This window comes from Scyliorhinus torazame, chromosome 12 (assembly GCF_047496885.1).
Source record: "Scyliorhinus torazame isolate Kashiwa2021f chromosome 12, sScyTor2.1, whole genome shotgun sequence".
NCBI lineage: Eukaryota > Metazoa > Chordata > Chondrichthyes > Carcharhiniformes > Scyliorhinidae > Scyliorhinus > Scyliorhinus torazame.
This window is the reverse complement of record NC_092718.1, coordinates 39859079-39877287: the sequence shown is the minus strand read 5'-3', so window position 1 is coordinate 39877287 and position 18209 is coordinate 39859079. Positions and strand designations below refer to the sequence as shown.

The following is an 18209-nucleotide window of genomic DNA, read 5'->3' as shown; positions in this document are numbered from 1 at the left end:
AGCAAGCCATTGTGCAGCTGTGGGTGATGCTGCCGGTCGCCAGCTGAGCAGAATTCTCCGGCGTGCGATTAGGGAAGCCAAAGCAAGGGTGTTAGCCCCTTTCCCCATGTGTAGTTCTGGTTGCTCTGATACCCCGAAGATGCCTCCTCCATCTGTACCCATACTGTGCCGGGTTCTTTTACCCATCCCCTCTCACTTTCTGCCGTTTCTGCCCAGTGCTGGTATTGTGTGTTCGGTAAAGCCAAGCCCCCATTGATTTTCCTTCTTTGCAGTGTTGGTTTGAGAATTGTCAGATCCTTAACCCCCCCCCACAAACGCCATGATTAGACTGTCTACATTTTGGACGAAGGCCTTGGGGATGAAGATCGGAATGGATCTAAACAGGAAGAGGAACCTTGGCAGTACGTTCATCTTGATCGTCTGCACTCTCCCCGCCAGGGAGAATGGGAGTGAGCCCCACCGTTGAAGGTCTTTTCTTACTTCCACCATCAGGCTGGTCAGGTTCCACTTGTGGATCTTTGTCCAGTCTCTGGCTATCTGGATCCCCAGGTAGCGGATTCTGTTCTGGGCCATTTTAAGTGGGAGCCCCTCCAGCTCTGCCCCTCCCCCATTTGGGTTCACTGGGAATGAGCTTTGACCTTTTGAAGGGACTGTAATGTGCAGAAGTGAGAAATAAATGTTCTTGCGTGAATATGCACGTGCGATGGAAAGACCTATTCACGTTTTACATTTTTCCAACATCCTGAGGAGGAACATTCAGTTCGTGTTAATCTCCATTCTTGTCAACATCACCAACAATGCAACAGCAACGGTGACAATCACAAATACAAGGTAGCTCCCATAAGGAGGAGTCCGTGCAGATAGTGTTGACAATGAGATTATAGTTGAAAATAACGTGGATGATGCAGTAAAACCTGAGGCAGTATTCAGGCCAAGATTCAAGGTAACGTTCCAAGTGAGTTAAGAGTAAATTTTGAGGCAAGATGTCAAGTCAGGCATGTGATCAGGTTGGAAAAAGGTTCAAGGTAAGGTATGAAGTGAGAGTGGAGCTGATGTTTGAGGTAATGGAGGTAGGGTATGAGCTGAGGTTTGAGATAAATAAGCTTTGAGGAGGTTTGAGATAACTTGCACCGAAATGGACAATCTCGACATCGGAGTTTATCTGGTGAATGTTGCCCAGATATTTCTTCTCGTGAATCCATAGCTAACTCTTTTCTCCCCTAATATCCACACACAAATACTTCACGTGTTACTGGGTAGCTTTCAGGAGCATGGGTCCTGACTGATTTTCCAGTTTATGATTGCTGAGCCAGGAATATTACTTTCACTAGTGAGAGGAGTTAATGAGGTGCAAGCCAGACACACGGGTGGGATTCCCCGTTGCTCGATGTCGAAATAGTATTGGGCGAAGAATCCCCGTTTGCGTCTACATCGTGGTCGCCGCTGTTTTTCGGACGCTCCGCCTCCTCCAAAATCGGTGTCATCTAGGAGCGTTCCGCATGCCTATGCGGCGGCCTCAGCGTGTCGCTTTGAGGCCCTTCCCCAATGCTCCACCCCCGATGGGCCGAGTTCACGACCGCGCGGGCCTCGTGTGGTCTGAGTTTCCATAAACCCGGTGTGGCGGCTGCGGACTATGTCCAGCGCCGCCACAGTTGTGGTGGGGTGGGGAGAGCCATGCTGCAGGCAAGGGAGGCTTCGGAGAGGGCTTGGGGGACTGATGGGGGGGTGGGGTGGTCTGGGGGTGGTGAGGGGGGTTCAAGAAGACACTTTGGGTCTGTGTGCCATGTTGCAGGTCGTCTACGTGTGCATGTACGGCCATGGACCCGGCAATTCCCCGGCCGTTTATTTATTTTTTCCTTTTTTAAAATAAATTTAGAGTAGCCAGTTATTTTTCTTTTCTAATTAAGGGGCAATTTAGCGTGGCCAATCCACCTAACCTGCACATCTTTGGGTTGTGGGGGTAAAACCCACGCAGACATGGGGAGAATGTGCAAACTCCACACGGACAGTGACCCAGAGCCGGGATCGAACCCGGGTCCTCAGCGCCGCAGTCCCAGCGCTAACCACTGTGCCACATGCCGCCCCTCTCCGGCCGTTTATCTCGGGAATGCCGGGAGTTTTACCCGGTGCCGCTGCTAGCCCCCACTGGGTGGAGCGTCGGTGTCGGGGCTGTGTTGACTTTTTCATTGCAAAACTAGACACTTCCTCCGGACATAGCCCCAGAATCGGAGAATCCAGCCCCACATCTACAATCTCTTTGTCTGTCTTGTATAATTCCGTACCACACGTCACACTGTATCAAAATAACTGAGCCATTAATGGACTCGAAGTGGAAACATTTCATCAGGGTGAGGAAGACTGGGGAGGAGCTGAGCGGTGAATATGAGGGATTCATCATTGCTACAAGACTTGTGGAGAGTGCATAGACTGTTACTTTCTACCTGAGCTGGACTGGTGCCCATAGGTGCAGAGACAAAGAAGAACAGGGCTTACCTTCACAGTACGTTTTGTGATCCTCTTCAGAAAGACTACATGAACACTGAAAACCAGGGCAGCAACCTTATAGCCAGCAGAGTACGATACAAGCTCGATCAAATTGTGATCAATGTTTTGGTTAGACTTTTATTTGGGGCGCGGTGAGCAGTTTCAGCAACTGAGACAGTCGAGGAATGGAGGCGAGGCCCAGAAGAGCCAGAAAGCTGATCCTATGTCTTCAAGGCCTCAGCTATATGGAGAGATTGGCTGGGTTCTCAAGAGCACCTTCTTAAACTATAACTTCCATAGCATGGGTATCTTGTGGTTCTGTCTCCGTGCCAGAAGCTCTGCTTGGAAGAATTAGCAGGATGTTTGCCAATCTGGTGAAAGTCAACAAGTTTGCGGAATTTGAACAAAGGAGCTTCTAGCTCGGAGACAGAACCACAAGATCCCCAATGCTACGGCTGTTACAGTTTGAGAAGATGCTCCTTTCAATTAACATGCAGGCACTGCATGACCATCACACGGGTGGATGCCAAGGACCCCAAATACATGAATCTTCTAGCAGGTCATTATTTAATAGAATTTTAAGACTAGATAGTTGGATCCTGAGGGATCAGTAGGATTGCGAACAGAATCGTCCTGGATTTTCCTGAATATTCATTAAGATTCATTAAGATCTTCCTCATTCCGTGAATTATGCTCCCTCACTTCTGGGTGTGTGGTAATTGTGTGCCAAAATGTCTGTCTTAACTCGCAGCATTACACACACGTTGGGCGGGATTCTCCGACCCCCCGAGGGTCGGAGAATAGGCGGGGGGGCGGCGTGAATCCTGCCCCCGCCAGCCGCCGAATTCTGTGGCACCGGAGATTCGGCGGGGGGGGGGGGGGGGTGGGAATCGCGCTGGTCGGCAGGCCCCCAGGCGATTCTCCGGCCCGCGATGGGTCGAAGTCCCGCTGCTGTAATGCCGGTCCCGCTGGCGTGAATTAAACCACCTCTCTTAGCGGCGGGACCAGGCGGCGCGAGCGGGCTCCGGGGCCCTGGGAGGTCTCCGGCGATCTGGCCCCGGGGGGTGCCTCCACGGTGGCCTGGCCCGTGATCGACCGGCGCCCGAAAACCCCGCCCGAAAACCGACGCCGGAGAATACGGCAGCCGGCGTCTGAGCCGCTGGCAGGATTCCCACCGCCCACCGGGGATTCTCTGACCCAGCGGGGGGGGTCGGAGAATCCCGCCCAGTGTCCCTAACACACTGACATGTCTGTCTTAACCCGCTGCGTTATGCACACAATGGGCAGGACTCTCCAATACTGGGACTGTCCCCACGCCTGTGAGAAAAGGGGCGCGAACCACTCCGGCATCAAGGGTCCCCGATAATGAGGAATGCTCCCCTTCCTATGGGGCTAGGTCGGCGCCGGAATGGTCCACGCAGCTCCAGCCAGTGCGAAATGGCCGGCGGGAGTTCGCGCATGCGTGTAACGGCCGGCGTGATTCCGCGTATGCGCAGAGATTCCTTTCTCCGCGCCGACCCCCGGGCAATATGGCGAAGCCCTACAGGGGCCCGGTGCGGAGGAACATAGGCCCCCATGGAACCAGCCTGCCGATGGGTAGGCCCTGATCGCGGGCCAGGCCACCGTGGAGGCCTCCCTAGGGTCGGAACCCCCGCCTGCCCCTCTAGGACGGCCCCCGCAGACACACATTCCAGGCCCCGGTGTGTGGGACCTGAGTAACCCACGCTGGCGGGACTCGGTCAAACATGTCAGCCACTCGGCCCGTCGGGGCGCGGAGAATCGGCGGGGGCCGCTTTCAATGGCCCTCGAACAGCGCGGCAGAATCGGTAGTGTTGGAGAATCCAGGCCAATGTTCCTAACACGCTGACATGTCTCTTAATTTGCAGCGTTACACACACAATGTTCCCAACACACTGACCTGTCTGCCTCAACTTGCAGCGTTACACACACAATGTTCCCAACACCCACAATGCTCCCAACACACTGACATGTCTGCCTCATCTTGCAGCGTTACACACAGTCTTCCTAACACACTGACATGTCTGTCTTAACATGCAGCGTTACACACACACTGTTCCTAACACACATGACATGTCTGTCTTAACATGCAGCGTTACACACACACTGTTCCTAACACACATGACATGTCTGTCTTAACATGCAGCGTTACACACACACTGTTCCTAACACACATGACATGTCTGTCTTAACTCCGTGTTACACACACAATGTTCCCAACGCACTTGCATGCGATTGGTTCAATTAACCATTTAACCAACTGTGTTGATCTGCTGAATGTAAAACAGAAATGCAAACAACGAACGGATAAACCCTCCAATCAAATCGTTCCTTTTTCTCCCCCCCCCCCCCAAAGTTGCCAACTGATACATTGAAAAACTATAAATGAGCCAATTACGTGAATTGAGTAATTTCCTAACCAGCACCTAAATCCCATCAGAATATTCGAACTCCATCGCACTATGCTTAGTAAGGCGAGTGAGTCCACAAAATGCTGTCGGTCTGCAGTGTTTTTCAAAAGCTTTCATTGATTGAACCCACTCGCCTTTAATTAAATTAGAGGAGGGTGTAAACTTGTGGGGAAAAGTGACCTTTTTGGTGGAGTGAGGAGAAAGCAAATACCAAAATAAGTTCTACAAGAGATTTGGAATTGCACCAATGTTTTAATTGTTACAATTAATTTATGGCTCACTTTAACCTAGCTAGAGGACACGCTGAGAGCTGTCGGATTTCATTAGGGCATACAGCACCTGAAGTACAAACATATCTGGTATTAAACATTTTTATGGTAGCTAATGGCATTTGACATAAAGTGAGGTGGTTATAAGCCTCCTGCCCCTTTTTCTCTCTCTATTTGTGCATGGAATGTAGATGCTTCTGGCTGATACCCAATTGCCCTTGAACTGAATGGCTTGCTAGGCCATAGCAGAGGGGCAGGTAAGAGTAAACCACATCTGCTGTGGATCTGTTAACCCTTTCAACAAAGATTGTTTTGTGGACATCACCTGTAACAAGTTAAGTACAATCACTGGGTTGGGTGATCGACATCAATTCAGTCGAGACGCTGAGTAGTAGTGAACCGATGCTTTAATAGACCAAAAGTGTGCCAACCTGTAGCTCCTCCCGCACTGCAAGACTGCCCCAGATCGACGGGCTTTATACCTCCTCAGAGGGGCGGAGACACAGGCGGAGCCAACAGCAGCACCAATAACAACATTCCAACAGTACAACAGCAACAACCAATAACAGAGCAGCAATAACAGTAAGTATATACAACAGTGGAGATAATGATAGTACTAGAACAGTAGAACAATAGTGAACATATATACAACCGCCTTACGTAGCCATACGTGGCTCACCACATTTTCTAAAAGATTTAATTGCTATTACCAAATATGAGGATTTTGAGCAGTTTTTTGATACTCTGACAATAAATGTGCTTTTGTTCTCTTACATTTTTTCAGTAGTGCCGTTTATGATATTTGACGCAATAAAAACAGAAAATGCTGGAGATAATTAGATCAAGCAGCAGCTGTGGTCAGAGAAACAGTAAATTGCCCCCCCCCCCCCCCCCCCCCCCCCCCCCCCATGGTGCCCATGCTGGTGAGCTCCACTAAAGCCCGGCCTATGATTCAGGCCTGTGATCAGTAGAACAGCATCCATAGTATTTTGCTTTTGTAGCGTAATTGATGGTCTTGCTCTACTTTTTTAATAGTTTACACTGGGAATCGTCTCTTGCCTGCTTTAAGAGGAGAAAAGGGCAAATAATATTTAGAGTTAACCATGTGTTTTTCCAATTCTGCAACATCCCAGTCAATCTGCTTTCTTACTCTAGGAGGAGAAAACAAACACCGAGAACAGTAGGAAACGCAATGGATTTATCCACCCTGACCGTAACGGCACACAATCATCTCCACTGGTTAGTGATCATTGTAAATAAAAGATACACACATCTGTTCAAAACAAGGTCAGCCGGCGCTCCTGTCTGCCCTGTTCTCTCTAGCATTGGGTGAATGTTCTGTAGCTATCCCATTTCTCATCTTTTGCCTATTGGCCATTTTGAAATCTCGCATATCGATTACTGGCTCTCTGCGAAATTTAAATTCTGCCCAAGACCAAGCATGAAACGGCCCTCTCTAAACTTCTGATCCTTGGTTTTTGCTACATTTGAAGATGCTATAGTAATTTCTCATAAAAGCTCACTACTTAGTTATTGAAGTGTCCTGTCTACTGCTCCACTGTTATTCCTTTGCTCTTGGAGTCCTCCTGGTTTCATGTGCTCGTTTGAGGGAACAAAGCAGGGACAGCACACACTCCTGGGGAGGGAAATCGTAAACATATTTTGAAAGAATGAGTTTATGTTATTTTTGCCCACAGAAAAAAGCTTTCCCGAGGTGACCAAAAACGCTGAAGTAACAAAACGAAACACATCTTTTTTTGCTTTGCAGCATCTTACAAATGGCTTGGGTTCAGAGGCGTCTCCCTACAGCCCGGTGTATGGAGTGGTGCAGCGAGCTGATGCCGATAAGGCCGAGATGGTTGTGTATGAATGGTCAGTTAACCAGCTTAAAGAGGAAATGAATTACATTAAGGAGGTGAGATAGTCAATGTTCCAAGTTACTGTCCAGTTGCTTGACAGGTGGGCACTTTCTTGTTTAGTTTGTTAAAACCTAGGAAAGGGTCCCAAGTGAGATTGTACTTCCCAACTCTCTCCTGAGTTTTTGTTTCTTGGTACAATCTAACTGCTGCACCATGGGGTCAGGCTCCTAGCTGAAGAGTTTGCATGTTCTCCCACTGTCTGCATGGGTTTCCTCCGGGTGTTCAGCAGTTCAATTCAGATGGGGGAAGGCAGATGAATGAGGAGATTGCTCAATCTCAGTGTGACATGTGTCTGAGGTCAGATTGGTGGCTGGAGTGTGCCAGTTTGCAGAGGAGGAGACATCAAAAGGGAAAGTTCTATGAAATAATAGTTAAACTCCCGGTCCTGGTGCTCTACTTCACTGCTGTCTGTGGAGCTTACATAGAAGGAGTACATAGAACCCCTACAGTGCAGAAGGAGGCCCATCAAGCCTGCACTGACTCTCTGAAGGAGCACCCTACCTATGTCTGCTCCTCCGCCCTAACCCCGCTACCCCACCTGACCTGCACATCTCTGGAAACTAAGGGGCAATTTATCATGGCTAATCCACCTAATTTGCACATCTTTGGACTGTGGGAGGAAACCAGAGCTCCTGGAGGAAATCCACGCAGACACTGGGAGAACGTGCAAACTCCACACAGTCACCTGAGGTTGGAATGGAACCCAGGTCCCTGGTGCTGTGAGGCAGCAGTGCTAACCACTGTGCCTTCCACTCTGCTTGCTGTGTGAAAATTGGTTGTTTGGTTTCCTCCACCCCAACAGTCACTACACTTCAAAAACAAATTCTTGATTGGCTGTAAAACCCTTGTGCTAAATAAATAAAAATTATTCTTTAGTGACAGACTGACATAGGGATAGAAGTATTGAAAGCTGGGTTTATAGGAAAGAAATGGGCTAAACCCTGCTATGTTCTACACAATCTGTACAGAAGAAAGAGCTTGTATTTGGTCGGCATAACATCGTGGGCTGAAGGGCCTGTACTGTGCTATGTTCTAGCACCTCTTTATCTTTCTCAAATCGTGAAAAAGACTTTCACAATTATGAATTACTTAAAAAAAAATATATATAAATTTAAAGTGCACAATTATTTTTCTTTTCCAATTATGGGGCAATTTAGCGTGGCCAATCCACCTAACCTGCACATCTTTTTGTTGTGGGGGTGAAACCCACGCAGACACGGGGAGAATGTACAAACTCCCCACAGACAGTGACCCAGGGCCGGGATTTGAACCCGGGTCCTCAGCGCTGTAGTCCCAGTGCTTGCCACGTGCCACCCCTATGAATTACTTTTGAAGTGCTTTCGCTGTTGTTGCTGACGTCAATAGTCATTTTGCTCGCAGCAATGAGATAAATGGTCATTTAATCTGTTCTCAGTGGTGTTGGTCCCATTCCAGGTGCGAGATGTGTTGGTTATTGCAGGAGGTTTAATGACCCCCTTCCCACTGGGTTTCCTTAACTGGGGAGTATCTCCGACTCTGGGGGAGGTTTTCCTGTGAGTGCAGTGTACCTGGTTGTAGAGTCATTGTAATGTGTTTGTGAATCGGTGTGGAGCCATCCAACTGGGATGTCCATCTGCCAGTTAATAGGGTATGTATAGCGGTGATCAAACAATCCTAACAAGGGGATTATGCTCAAGAGTGTACGGTTGGAGATGCAGCTAGAAAACAGCAACGCTGATTCTCTGAGAGTGCAGAATCGTAACTTGGGTTTATTTAGGAAAAGGCCAAGAGAAAATCATAGATGTTTTACTGTGCAGACTGGGCGATTGGCTTGGAGAGTTTAGGTGGAATTCTGTCAGTTTGATGTATTCGTTTGCTTTATATTCAGGTGAGGCATTCACTGGAGAAAGTCAGACGACAAATGTTTGGTGAGGTTAGTGGAATGAAGGAGGAAATACAAGAGCTCAAAAATGAAATGAAGGTAGGTTGGACTGCCTGTCGGTTCATCATTTTATGTGATCATTTTACTACAGACTACTATCTACATACCTGCTGATGTCATGAAGAGTATTGAACAGCCTAGTCCTTAAGATGAGACCTAATTATTGACTGTGAAAGCTCGTGGAATGCACAAATCAACAACTCATTTGATTTCAATGAAAATATAAATCTGGAGAGATGTCAAACCAGTTGCAACTTGCTATTTCCTATTTAATACTATTGCCCAAAATCAGAATTTGATTCCAAATTCAAAACAATCCAGCGTGAGTTCATAGTCATACAGTACAGAAAAGGCCCATCGAGTCTGCACCGTCAAAACTACGCTAAATCTACACCAATCACACTTTCCAGCACTTAGCCTTGAGTGTTATGACAGTCTAAATGCTGATCTATGATTTTTTTTTTAAAGCTTGTGAGGTTTCCAGCCTCTACCACCCTCCCGGGGAGTGCATTCCAGACTCTGGGTGCAAACACTTTCCCTCAAGTCCCCTATAAACCTCCGGTCTGCCCCTCACCTTAAAATTATATACCCTCGTTATTGACTCTTCAACTAAGGGGAACAGTTGCTTCCTATCCACCTTGTCCATATCCCATATAATCTTATACACTTCCATCAGGTCCCCTCTCAGCCTTCTCTGCTCCAAGGAAAACAACTGCTTCCAATCCAGCCTCTCTTCAAACTCAAATGCTCCATTCTAGGCAACATCCTGGTGAAGCTCCTCTGCGCCCCCTCCAGTGCAATCACATCCTTCTTATAGCGAGGTGACCAGAACTGCACACGGTACTCCAACTGTGGCCTAACCAAAGTTTTGTACAGCTCCAACATAACCTTCCTGCTCTTATAATTTATGCCATGACTGATAAAAGTAAGGGTCCTGTATGCCTTCTTAATTACCCTATTAACCTATCCTGCGGCCTTCAGGGATCTGTGGGCAAGGGCCCCAAGGTGTCTCTGTTCCTCTGAACTTCAACTTCCTAGTGTCCTGCCATTCATTGAGCACTCCCTTGTCATGTTACTCCTTCCAAAGTGCATCACCTCACACTTTTCAGGGTTAAATTTCATCTGCTACTGATCTGCCCATCTGTCCAACCCCTCTATATCTTCCTGCAACCTAAGATCTTTTTCCTCGCTATTAACCACCCTGCCAATCTTTATGGCATCTGCAAACTTACTTACCGTCAACCCCCCAAGCCCCCACACATTCTCAGTATATTGTTTATATATCACAAACAATAAAAGACCTAATGCTGATTCCTGTGATACACCACTGGACACCGGCCTCCAGTCACACCGGCCTCCAGTCACACCGGCCTCCTACCACCAACCTCTGTCTCGTGCCACCAAGCCAGTTTTGGATCCAACTTGCCAAGTTACCCTGGATCCCATGTGCTTTTACCTTCTTTATCAGTCTCCCATGTGAGACCTTGCCAAAGGCTTTGGTGAAATCTATGTAAGCTACATCAACGGCACTACCCTTATCTACACATCTGATCACTTCCTCGAAAAATTCAATCAAATTTGTTAGGCGTGACCTCTCTCTGACAAAGCCATTCTGACTATCCCTGACCAAACCAAATCTTTCCAAGTGGAGATTAATTTTCCCCATCAGAATTTTCTCCAATAGTTTCCCTACCACTGATGTGAGACTCGGTACTCTATAATTGCCTGGTTTATCTCTACCATCCTTCTTGAAAAGTGGAACCAAGTGCTCCAATCCTCTGGCACCTCCCCTGTGGCAAGGGAGGAGTTAAACATTTGGGTCAGAGTCCCTGCAATTTCCTCCCTTGCCTCCCACAGCAGCCTGGGATACAACTCATCCAGACCTGTTAAGCCTGCCAAAATCTCCAACACCTCATCACTCCCTATGTCAAACTATTCAAGAACCTCGCAGTCTTTATCGCCAAATTCTGTACCTACGCCCTCCTCCTCCTGAGTGATGGCAGATTTGAAGTATTTGTTTAACACCTTACCAATGTCCAACGGCTCTACACACAGATTGTCCCCCTGGTCCCTAATGGGCCCAACTCTTTCCTTGGCTATCCTCTTCCCCATAATATACTTAGAATTAGGGACAAACCCAAGATATTCTACATGCCAGTGCTTTTTCATGCCCCCTCTTTGCTCTCCCAATTGCTTTCTTAAGTTCCTCCCTGCACTTTCAATACTCCACCAAGACTTCTTCTGATTTTCTCCCTTTGTACGTGTTAAAAGCCTTGTTTTCCTTACTTATCCAGTCCTGAATATTCCTATCCATCCAGGGTTCTCTGGACTTGTTGCTCCTACATTTCACCCTAAAGGGAACATGTTGGACCTGTTCTCTCCCCATTCCTTTTTGAATACCCCCACTGCTCCGCTGTAGATTTTCCCACAAGAAGCTGTTCCCAATCAATTTTGGACAGATCCTGCCTTATGTTAAGAAAATGTGCCGCTTCTCTCTCTCTCTCTTCCCCCCCCCCCCACCTCCCGCACACCACCCAGTGCAGTACCATTTTTTGTAGACTTTTTTCCTCTTCCATAACAAACTTAAATCGTACTGTGTTGTCGTCGCTGTCACTAAAATGCTCTCACACTGCCGTGTCAAACACCTGCTTCATCCCCCAGAATTAGGTCCAGCACTGCAGCGCCCATTTTTGGACCATCGACACATTGACATAAAAAGCTCTCCTGAATACATTCCAAGAAATTCGGGCCATCTAAAGATTATGACTATTCCAGTTAATGTTGGTGAAGTTGAAATCCGCTAATATAATTACCTTATTATTATTTTTACACATCTCAGTAATTTGGCTGCGTCTCTGCTCCTCTATTGCCTGCTGGCTGTTTGGGGGCCTATATTATACTCCCATGAATGGAAAGGGTGTCAAGGAGGCCCGGCCAACCGTGCCCACATGTTCTGGTCTTGCCCTAGACTTGTCGGGTTCTGGACAGCCTTCTTCGAGGCAATGTCCAAGATGGTGGGGGTGAGGGTGGAGCCTTGCCTGAGAGTGGCAGTCTTTGGGGTCTGAGAACTGCCCAGTCTCTTCATGGGGAGAAGGTCCGACGCCCTTGCCTTCGCCTCCCTGATCGCCCACCAGAGATTCCTGCTCGGTTGGCAATTAGCACCATCCAAAGCTGCAGAGTGGTTGTCCAACCTATCGGAATTTCTCCAGATAGAGAAAATTAAATTTGCCATCCAGGGGTCGGAAGAGGGCTTCCACAAAACATGGGAGCCATTCACCCAGCTGTTCCAAGACCAAAGCTATTGCAGCCAATAGCCAGTAAGCCAGAGGGAGCTGAAAGCTACAACAAATGCTAACGAAAGGCGGAGGGGGTGGTGTAATAAAGAAGCAGGGAGCCCAACCAGGCAAATAACAAAATACACGGTGTCACGCTAACCAAACAGGAACAAGATATAGGAGCTGAAGAGGGCACTCCAGATGACTAGAAGGGAAGAGGGGTGGTCAGGAAGAAAAGGGGGAGTGGAAGGATGGGGACTCAGTTGGAAGTAAGCACCTACTGGAGAACGCAAAAAAAGAAGCCACAACCGATGTAAATAACAAAAGATGTGTGTGTATATATATATATATATATATATTTTAAAAAAAATTTTAGAGTACCCAATTCATCTTTTCCAGTTAAGGGGCAATTTAGTTTGGCCAATCCATCTACCCTGCACATCTTTGGGTTGTGGGGGTGAAACTCGCGCAAACACAGGGAGAATGTGCAAAAGGGACGATAATATTCTGTCTTGTCAAAAAGAATCCAAGAAAAACTATTCTGAAGCAATCTCTTTTTGCTTGAAAATGTAAAGCTGTGTGTGGTTCAGCAACTCCCATGATATTAGTAAACTATATTTTGGACTATTTTAATAAGTTTAATCTTGTGAACAACATGCATTGATTTTGGGAGTTAAATAACTTTCATTGTATTGAGAGAGACAATGGCATAGTTGTAATGTCACTGGACTAGTAATGCAGAGGCCCAAGCTTTTAAAAAAAATAAATTTAGAGTACCCAATTCATTTTTCCAATTAAGGGACAATTTAGCGTGGCCAATCCACCTACTCTGCACATCTTTGGGTTGTGGGGGTGAAACCCACACAAACACGGGAAGAATGTGAAAACACCACACGGCCAGTGACCCAGAGCTGGGATCGAACCTAGGACCACTGTGCCATCGTGCTGCCCCCAGTTATTTTCAATGTATGTTTATGATTGCCTTTGTTTTATATAACATAAAAAATCCTTCATAAAAACATTTTATGATACATTCCCAGCAATGTGCGTGCCCTCTTTTCATTCCTAAGATCTACCCACAAAACCTCATTTGAAGACACTTCCAAGATATCATCCCTTCTTGCACTAACTGACTCCTTAATTAATATTGCTGCACCACCTCCTCCTTTACTTCCTCCCCTGTCTTGCCTGAAGATCCGATACCCTGGAATGTTTAGTTGCCAGTCCTGTCCCTCCCTCAACTACGCTTGTCATGGCAACAATATCACAATTCCCGCTGGGGTCCCAGGTTCTGGGTCACTGTGTGGAGTTTGCACATTCTCCTCGTGTTTGCGTGGGTTTATCCCCCACAACCCAAAGATGTGCAGGGTAGGTGGATTGGTCACGCTAAATTGTCCCTTAATTGGAAAAAATGATTGGGCACTCTAAATTCATAATTTAAAAAAACCCAATATCACAATTCCACATATCAATTCGCACCTTTAACTCCTCAGTCTTTACTTTAATGCTAGGCGTATTATAGTTGAGGCCATGTACCTTCACCATACTCCCTTGGAACTCAACATGGTTGAACTCCCTCTGTCTTGTTTTCTTCACTATAGTATGCTTTGTCCCTATTGTACTAATGCTATTCTCCCCCCCTGCCAAACGAGTTTAAACTCCTCCCAACAGCACTAGCAACCCCAGTTGCAAGGATGTTGGTCCCATTCTGTTCAGGTGCAGACTGTCCTCCTTGTACATGTCCCACTTTTCCCAGAAATGGTCCCAGTGATCCAGGAATCTAAAACCCTTCCTCCTACACTGACTCTTGAGCCACACATTCAGCTGACCTATTCTCCTATTTCTGTACTTGCTAGCAGGTGGCATCGGAATCATAGAATCATAGAATTTACAGTGCCGAAGGAGGCCATTCGGTCCATTGAGTCTGCACCGGCCCTTGGAAAGAGCACTCTACCCAAGCCCACACCTCCACCCTATTCCCGTAACTCAGTAACCCCCACCCCAACCTTTTGGACACTAAGGGCAATTTAGCAAGGCCAATCCACCTAACTGCACATCTTTGGACTGTGGGAGGAAACCGGAGCACCCGGAGGAAACCCATGCAGTCACGGAGAGAACATGCAGACTCCGCACAGACAGTGACCCAAGCCGGGAATTGAACCTGGGACCCTAGAGCTGTGATGCAACTGTGCTAACCACTATGCTACCATGCTGCCCTTATAATCCAGTGATTAGAACCGTTGAGATCCTGTTTTTTAACCTGCTGTTAGGTGGAGTTTGCACATTCTCCCCGTGTCTGTGTGGGTTTCACCCCCACAACACAAAGATGTGCAGATTAGGTGGATTGGCCATGCTAAATTTCCCCTTTAATTGGAAAAAAATAATTGGGTACTCTAAATTTATTTTAAAAAAGCATTAAACATAAAGGCATAAAGAAATCACTTTAAACACAAATAAAGGGATAGATGATTCAAGAATTCAGGAATAAGACCTCGATCCTGAGGCTCTACTTTTAAGGGAATCCTTCTCTCTGGTTTAACCCCTCATTTACTCTCATTGGTTTCTAATTCTCAGCTGAGACCTCATGGTTTGTTCAAATGGATGTCTGTTACTTAGAGGATGATATAGGAATCAAACATTGGCCATTACTTAAGATTGACTGGTGTCCATCACAGTTAGTTCAGTGTCTATGTACACAGCGTCATGAAAATGGTTTCTTACGCCACCGCTGGCCATAGACTGTGCTGGAATTAATTAGTTGGTACATTCTTATTGCTAAATGCACTGAAAAACAATTGTCAACTCATTATATGGAACATTCCCTGAAACAATGTCTAAATTTCCACAGTCAAGTTACTAGAGTTCAATAATTAATTCATCATCTGAAACAATGACTGTATTCTCACAGTCAAGACGTTTAATAATTTCACTCTTTAGCTATGCATTCAATTAGCACTTGAAGCCAGGAATAAATCAATAATCTATCAGTTCCCCCCCCTTTTGGTTCTTCTGAACCTAATAGAATGAATCACAATTAAAATATCATGCACGGTACAGGCTTGGAGGACCGAATGGCCTTATCCCTGTGTTGTATTGTTCTTTAAAGTGAAAAAAATAAAAATAAAAGCCAAAAGAAACACATTCACAGTTGTCTTTAATGGTCCCTTGTTTAGGAACAGCCTTCAACACTAGAATGGGCAATCCTTGAAAGAGTTACAAGCATTTTAAGCTAATAGTAAGAACCGCTCATACCCTGTAGAGGTATTTGTCTAAGTGAATACATAGGCACCATTTTAGGGCTTCTTGACATTCTCTTACAGATATATTTAGTTATCAGAAACATAACATACATAGCAAAAATGACTACAAAGAACATGACTAAACCTTGCACCACTGAGGCAGGCCCCCAAGGACCCTAGCCACCCAGTAGCCCAACCCCGATAGGTGTTGGACTCGGTTTGCTTGAGTTTTGCAACCTCCTTCTGGTTGTGTTTTGCCAAATCACTGATCCCTTTAGAGTTACCTGGAATGTAAGTACAACATTCTGATCCAATCAGGGCACATGTCCCACCTTTCTGGGCGAGAATATAATCAAGAGCAATTTGATTTTGCAAGGCCACAGAGCTCTCATTTCAGATGAAATGTTGAACAGGGTTGCAGAGGCGTCAATAGCTACCTTTTGTATGATAGCTGCCATTTCATTCAACTCTTTGCCCACCTTGACATCACCATAGAAAGGAACAAAGCAAAAAACCTGTCACGTGCAGTAATGGCACGTTTACTTCTTTGGACTGATAGTTTGTATCAATAATTGACCAACCTTGACGTCTCACAGCACTGTCTTAAGGTCATATGTTCTTTCTCCCTTGTCAATTTTGAGTATGATACTAAGACCAGGTCCTGGGACGAGCTTTTGATCTGAAATTGACTATAAAATTGTAGTGAGTTGTCATACATAGATTATGTGTTGACTAAACTAAAATAAATGTCATTTCAACTAGTGAGTAACGTATAATACGCTTCCAGTTTTCATGGGTGAGAGCTTACTCTTCCATCCTTTATCTCACTATTATTCTTGGTCACTTTCTTTTTCTAGCCCTCGAGTGGGGGTGATCTGTGCAGGGAGAAAATTCACTTCTTTGCTTTTGTTTTCGATTCCAGTTTTCTCTTCACATAACTTATGTTAAATTCCAGTTTATTCCATAATCTATTGTAACTTGAATGTGATCTCTGAATAATTGGATTGACACCCTTTTCTCTCTGACACTCCCCATTTGCAAATCATCATTCAAAATAACATCATGCATGAACTTAAAATATTCTCCAGCTCTCCAACTTGTTTGTATCCATCTTGTGGATACTCCTCACCGGCTTTACTTGCTACCAGGCCCTTACTTGTTCTTATACAAATAATTTAGCCCATCACTTAAATTGTGCTCATTTTGACAGGTATCAGTGTGTTTGATCCTATCCCAATTATTTTAACTTCAGGTTCTCTTTGGAATATGTGTGAGGGCCTTGATCACTTAATGATGTTGTTTCTCTCTGTTGGCCCCCTTGCCATTTCCGGCCATGCTGTTTGTCAAGCAGTGTGCATGGATGGGGCCTGCTCTTCAATGCATAACTTATCTGCACACGTACAAAGTGCTCCAATGTCATACCAAACATTCTTGAACCTTTTGTGACCTTAGCAAAGATTTCAAAGTTGTTGCTAATCTCTCCACGTATGGTCTAGATGGCTTGGGTGGTGGCCAGAGTATCAAACTTTGTTGTCTTAAATAAAAGCACAGACAAGGACAGAAGCATTACCAAGAGAAGGTTTATCAATTTACTAGCCTCCTCGAGACCTTCCCCTTCATATTAATGCCAGATTGAAATATTCCATTGAATTGCACCCAATATTCTAATTCTCATTTCATGTTTTGATTTCCTGTCTCAATTGTCTACCCTGGGGGCACCATGGGTAGCACAAGTGATCAGCACTGTGCCTTCACAGCGCCAGGGTCCCAGGTTCGATTCCCTGCTGGGTCACTGTCTGTGCGGAGTCTGCACGTTCTCCCCGTGTCTGCGTGGGTTTCCTCCGGGTGCTCCGGTTTCCTCCCACAGTCCAAAGACGTGCAGGTTAGGTGGATTGGCCATGATAAATTGCCCTCAGTGACCAAAAAAGGTTAGGAGGGGTTATTGGGTTACGGGGATAGGGTGGAAGTGAGGGCTTAAGTGGGTCAGTGCAGACCCGATGGGCCGAACGGTCTCCTTCTGCACTGTATGTTCTATGTTCAATTACTTAATCCTATCCCAACCATGAGCCCTGGACAAATCTTGCAATCCAATAAAATATCTTCATGTTTATAACAGAAATCGAACTTTTCCATTAGATTTCAGGCAGTAACATTCTGATTGCTTGTTCTTTGTCTTAAATTACATCTTTTTTTTTTAACGTAACTTAAGGCCATAAGACATCGGAGTAGAACACTCGGCCCATTGAGTCTGCTCCGCCATTCAATCATGGCTAATATTTTTCTCATCCCCATTCTCCTGCCTTCTCCCCATAATCCCTGATCTCCATGTTAATCAAGAACCTATCTATCTCTGTCTTTAAGACACTCAGTGATTTGGCCTCCACAGCCTTCTGTGGCAGAGAGTTCCACAGATTTGCCACTCTCTGGCTGAAGAAATTCCTCCTCATCTCTGTTTTAAAGGATCGCCCCTTTAGTCTGAGATTGTGTCCTCTGGCTCTTGTTTTTCCTACAAGTGGAAACATCCTCTTCATGTCCACCCTATCCAGGCCTCGCAGTATCCTGTAAGTTCCAATAACATTTAAACACCAACGAGTACAGACCCAGAGTTCTCAACCGTTCCTCATACGACAAGCTCTTAATTCCAGGGGTCATTCTTGTGAACCTCCTCTGGAC

At 46.1% G+C, this 18209-nt stretch overlaps 1 protein-coding gene across 1 annotated transcript in view; it reads left to right on the top strand.

The window, feature by feature from the left end:
- myzap (myocardial zonula adherens protein) overlaps positions 1 to 18209 on the top strand; it is a 139206-nt gene that overhangs the window by 63259 nt on the left and 57738 nt on the right. The window contains exons 3-5 of the mRNA XM_072470719.1: positions 6338 to 6421; positions 6951 to 7097; positions 8969 to 9061. Of these exons, the coding sequence (XP_072326820.1) occupies positions 6338 to 6421; positions 6951 to 7097; positions 8969 to 9061 (324 nt within the window). The remainder of the gene's footprint in view (positions 1 to 6337; positions 6422 to 6950; positions 7098 to 8968; positions 9062 to 18209) is intronic.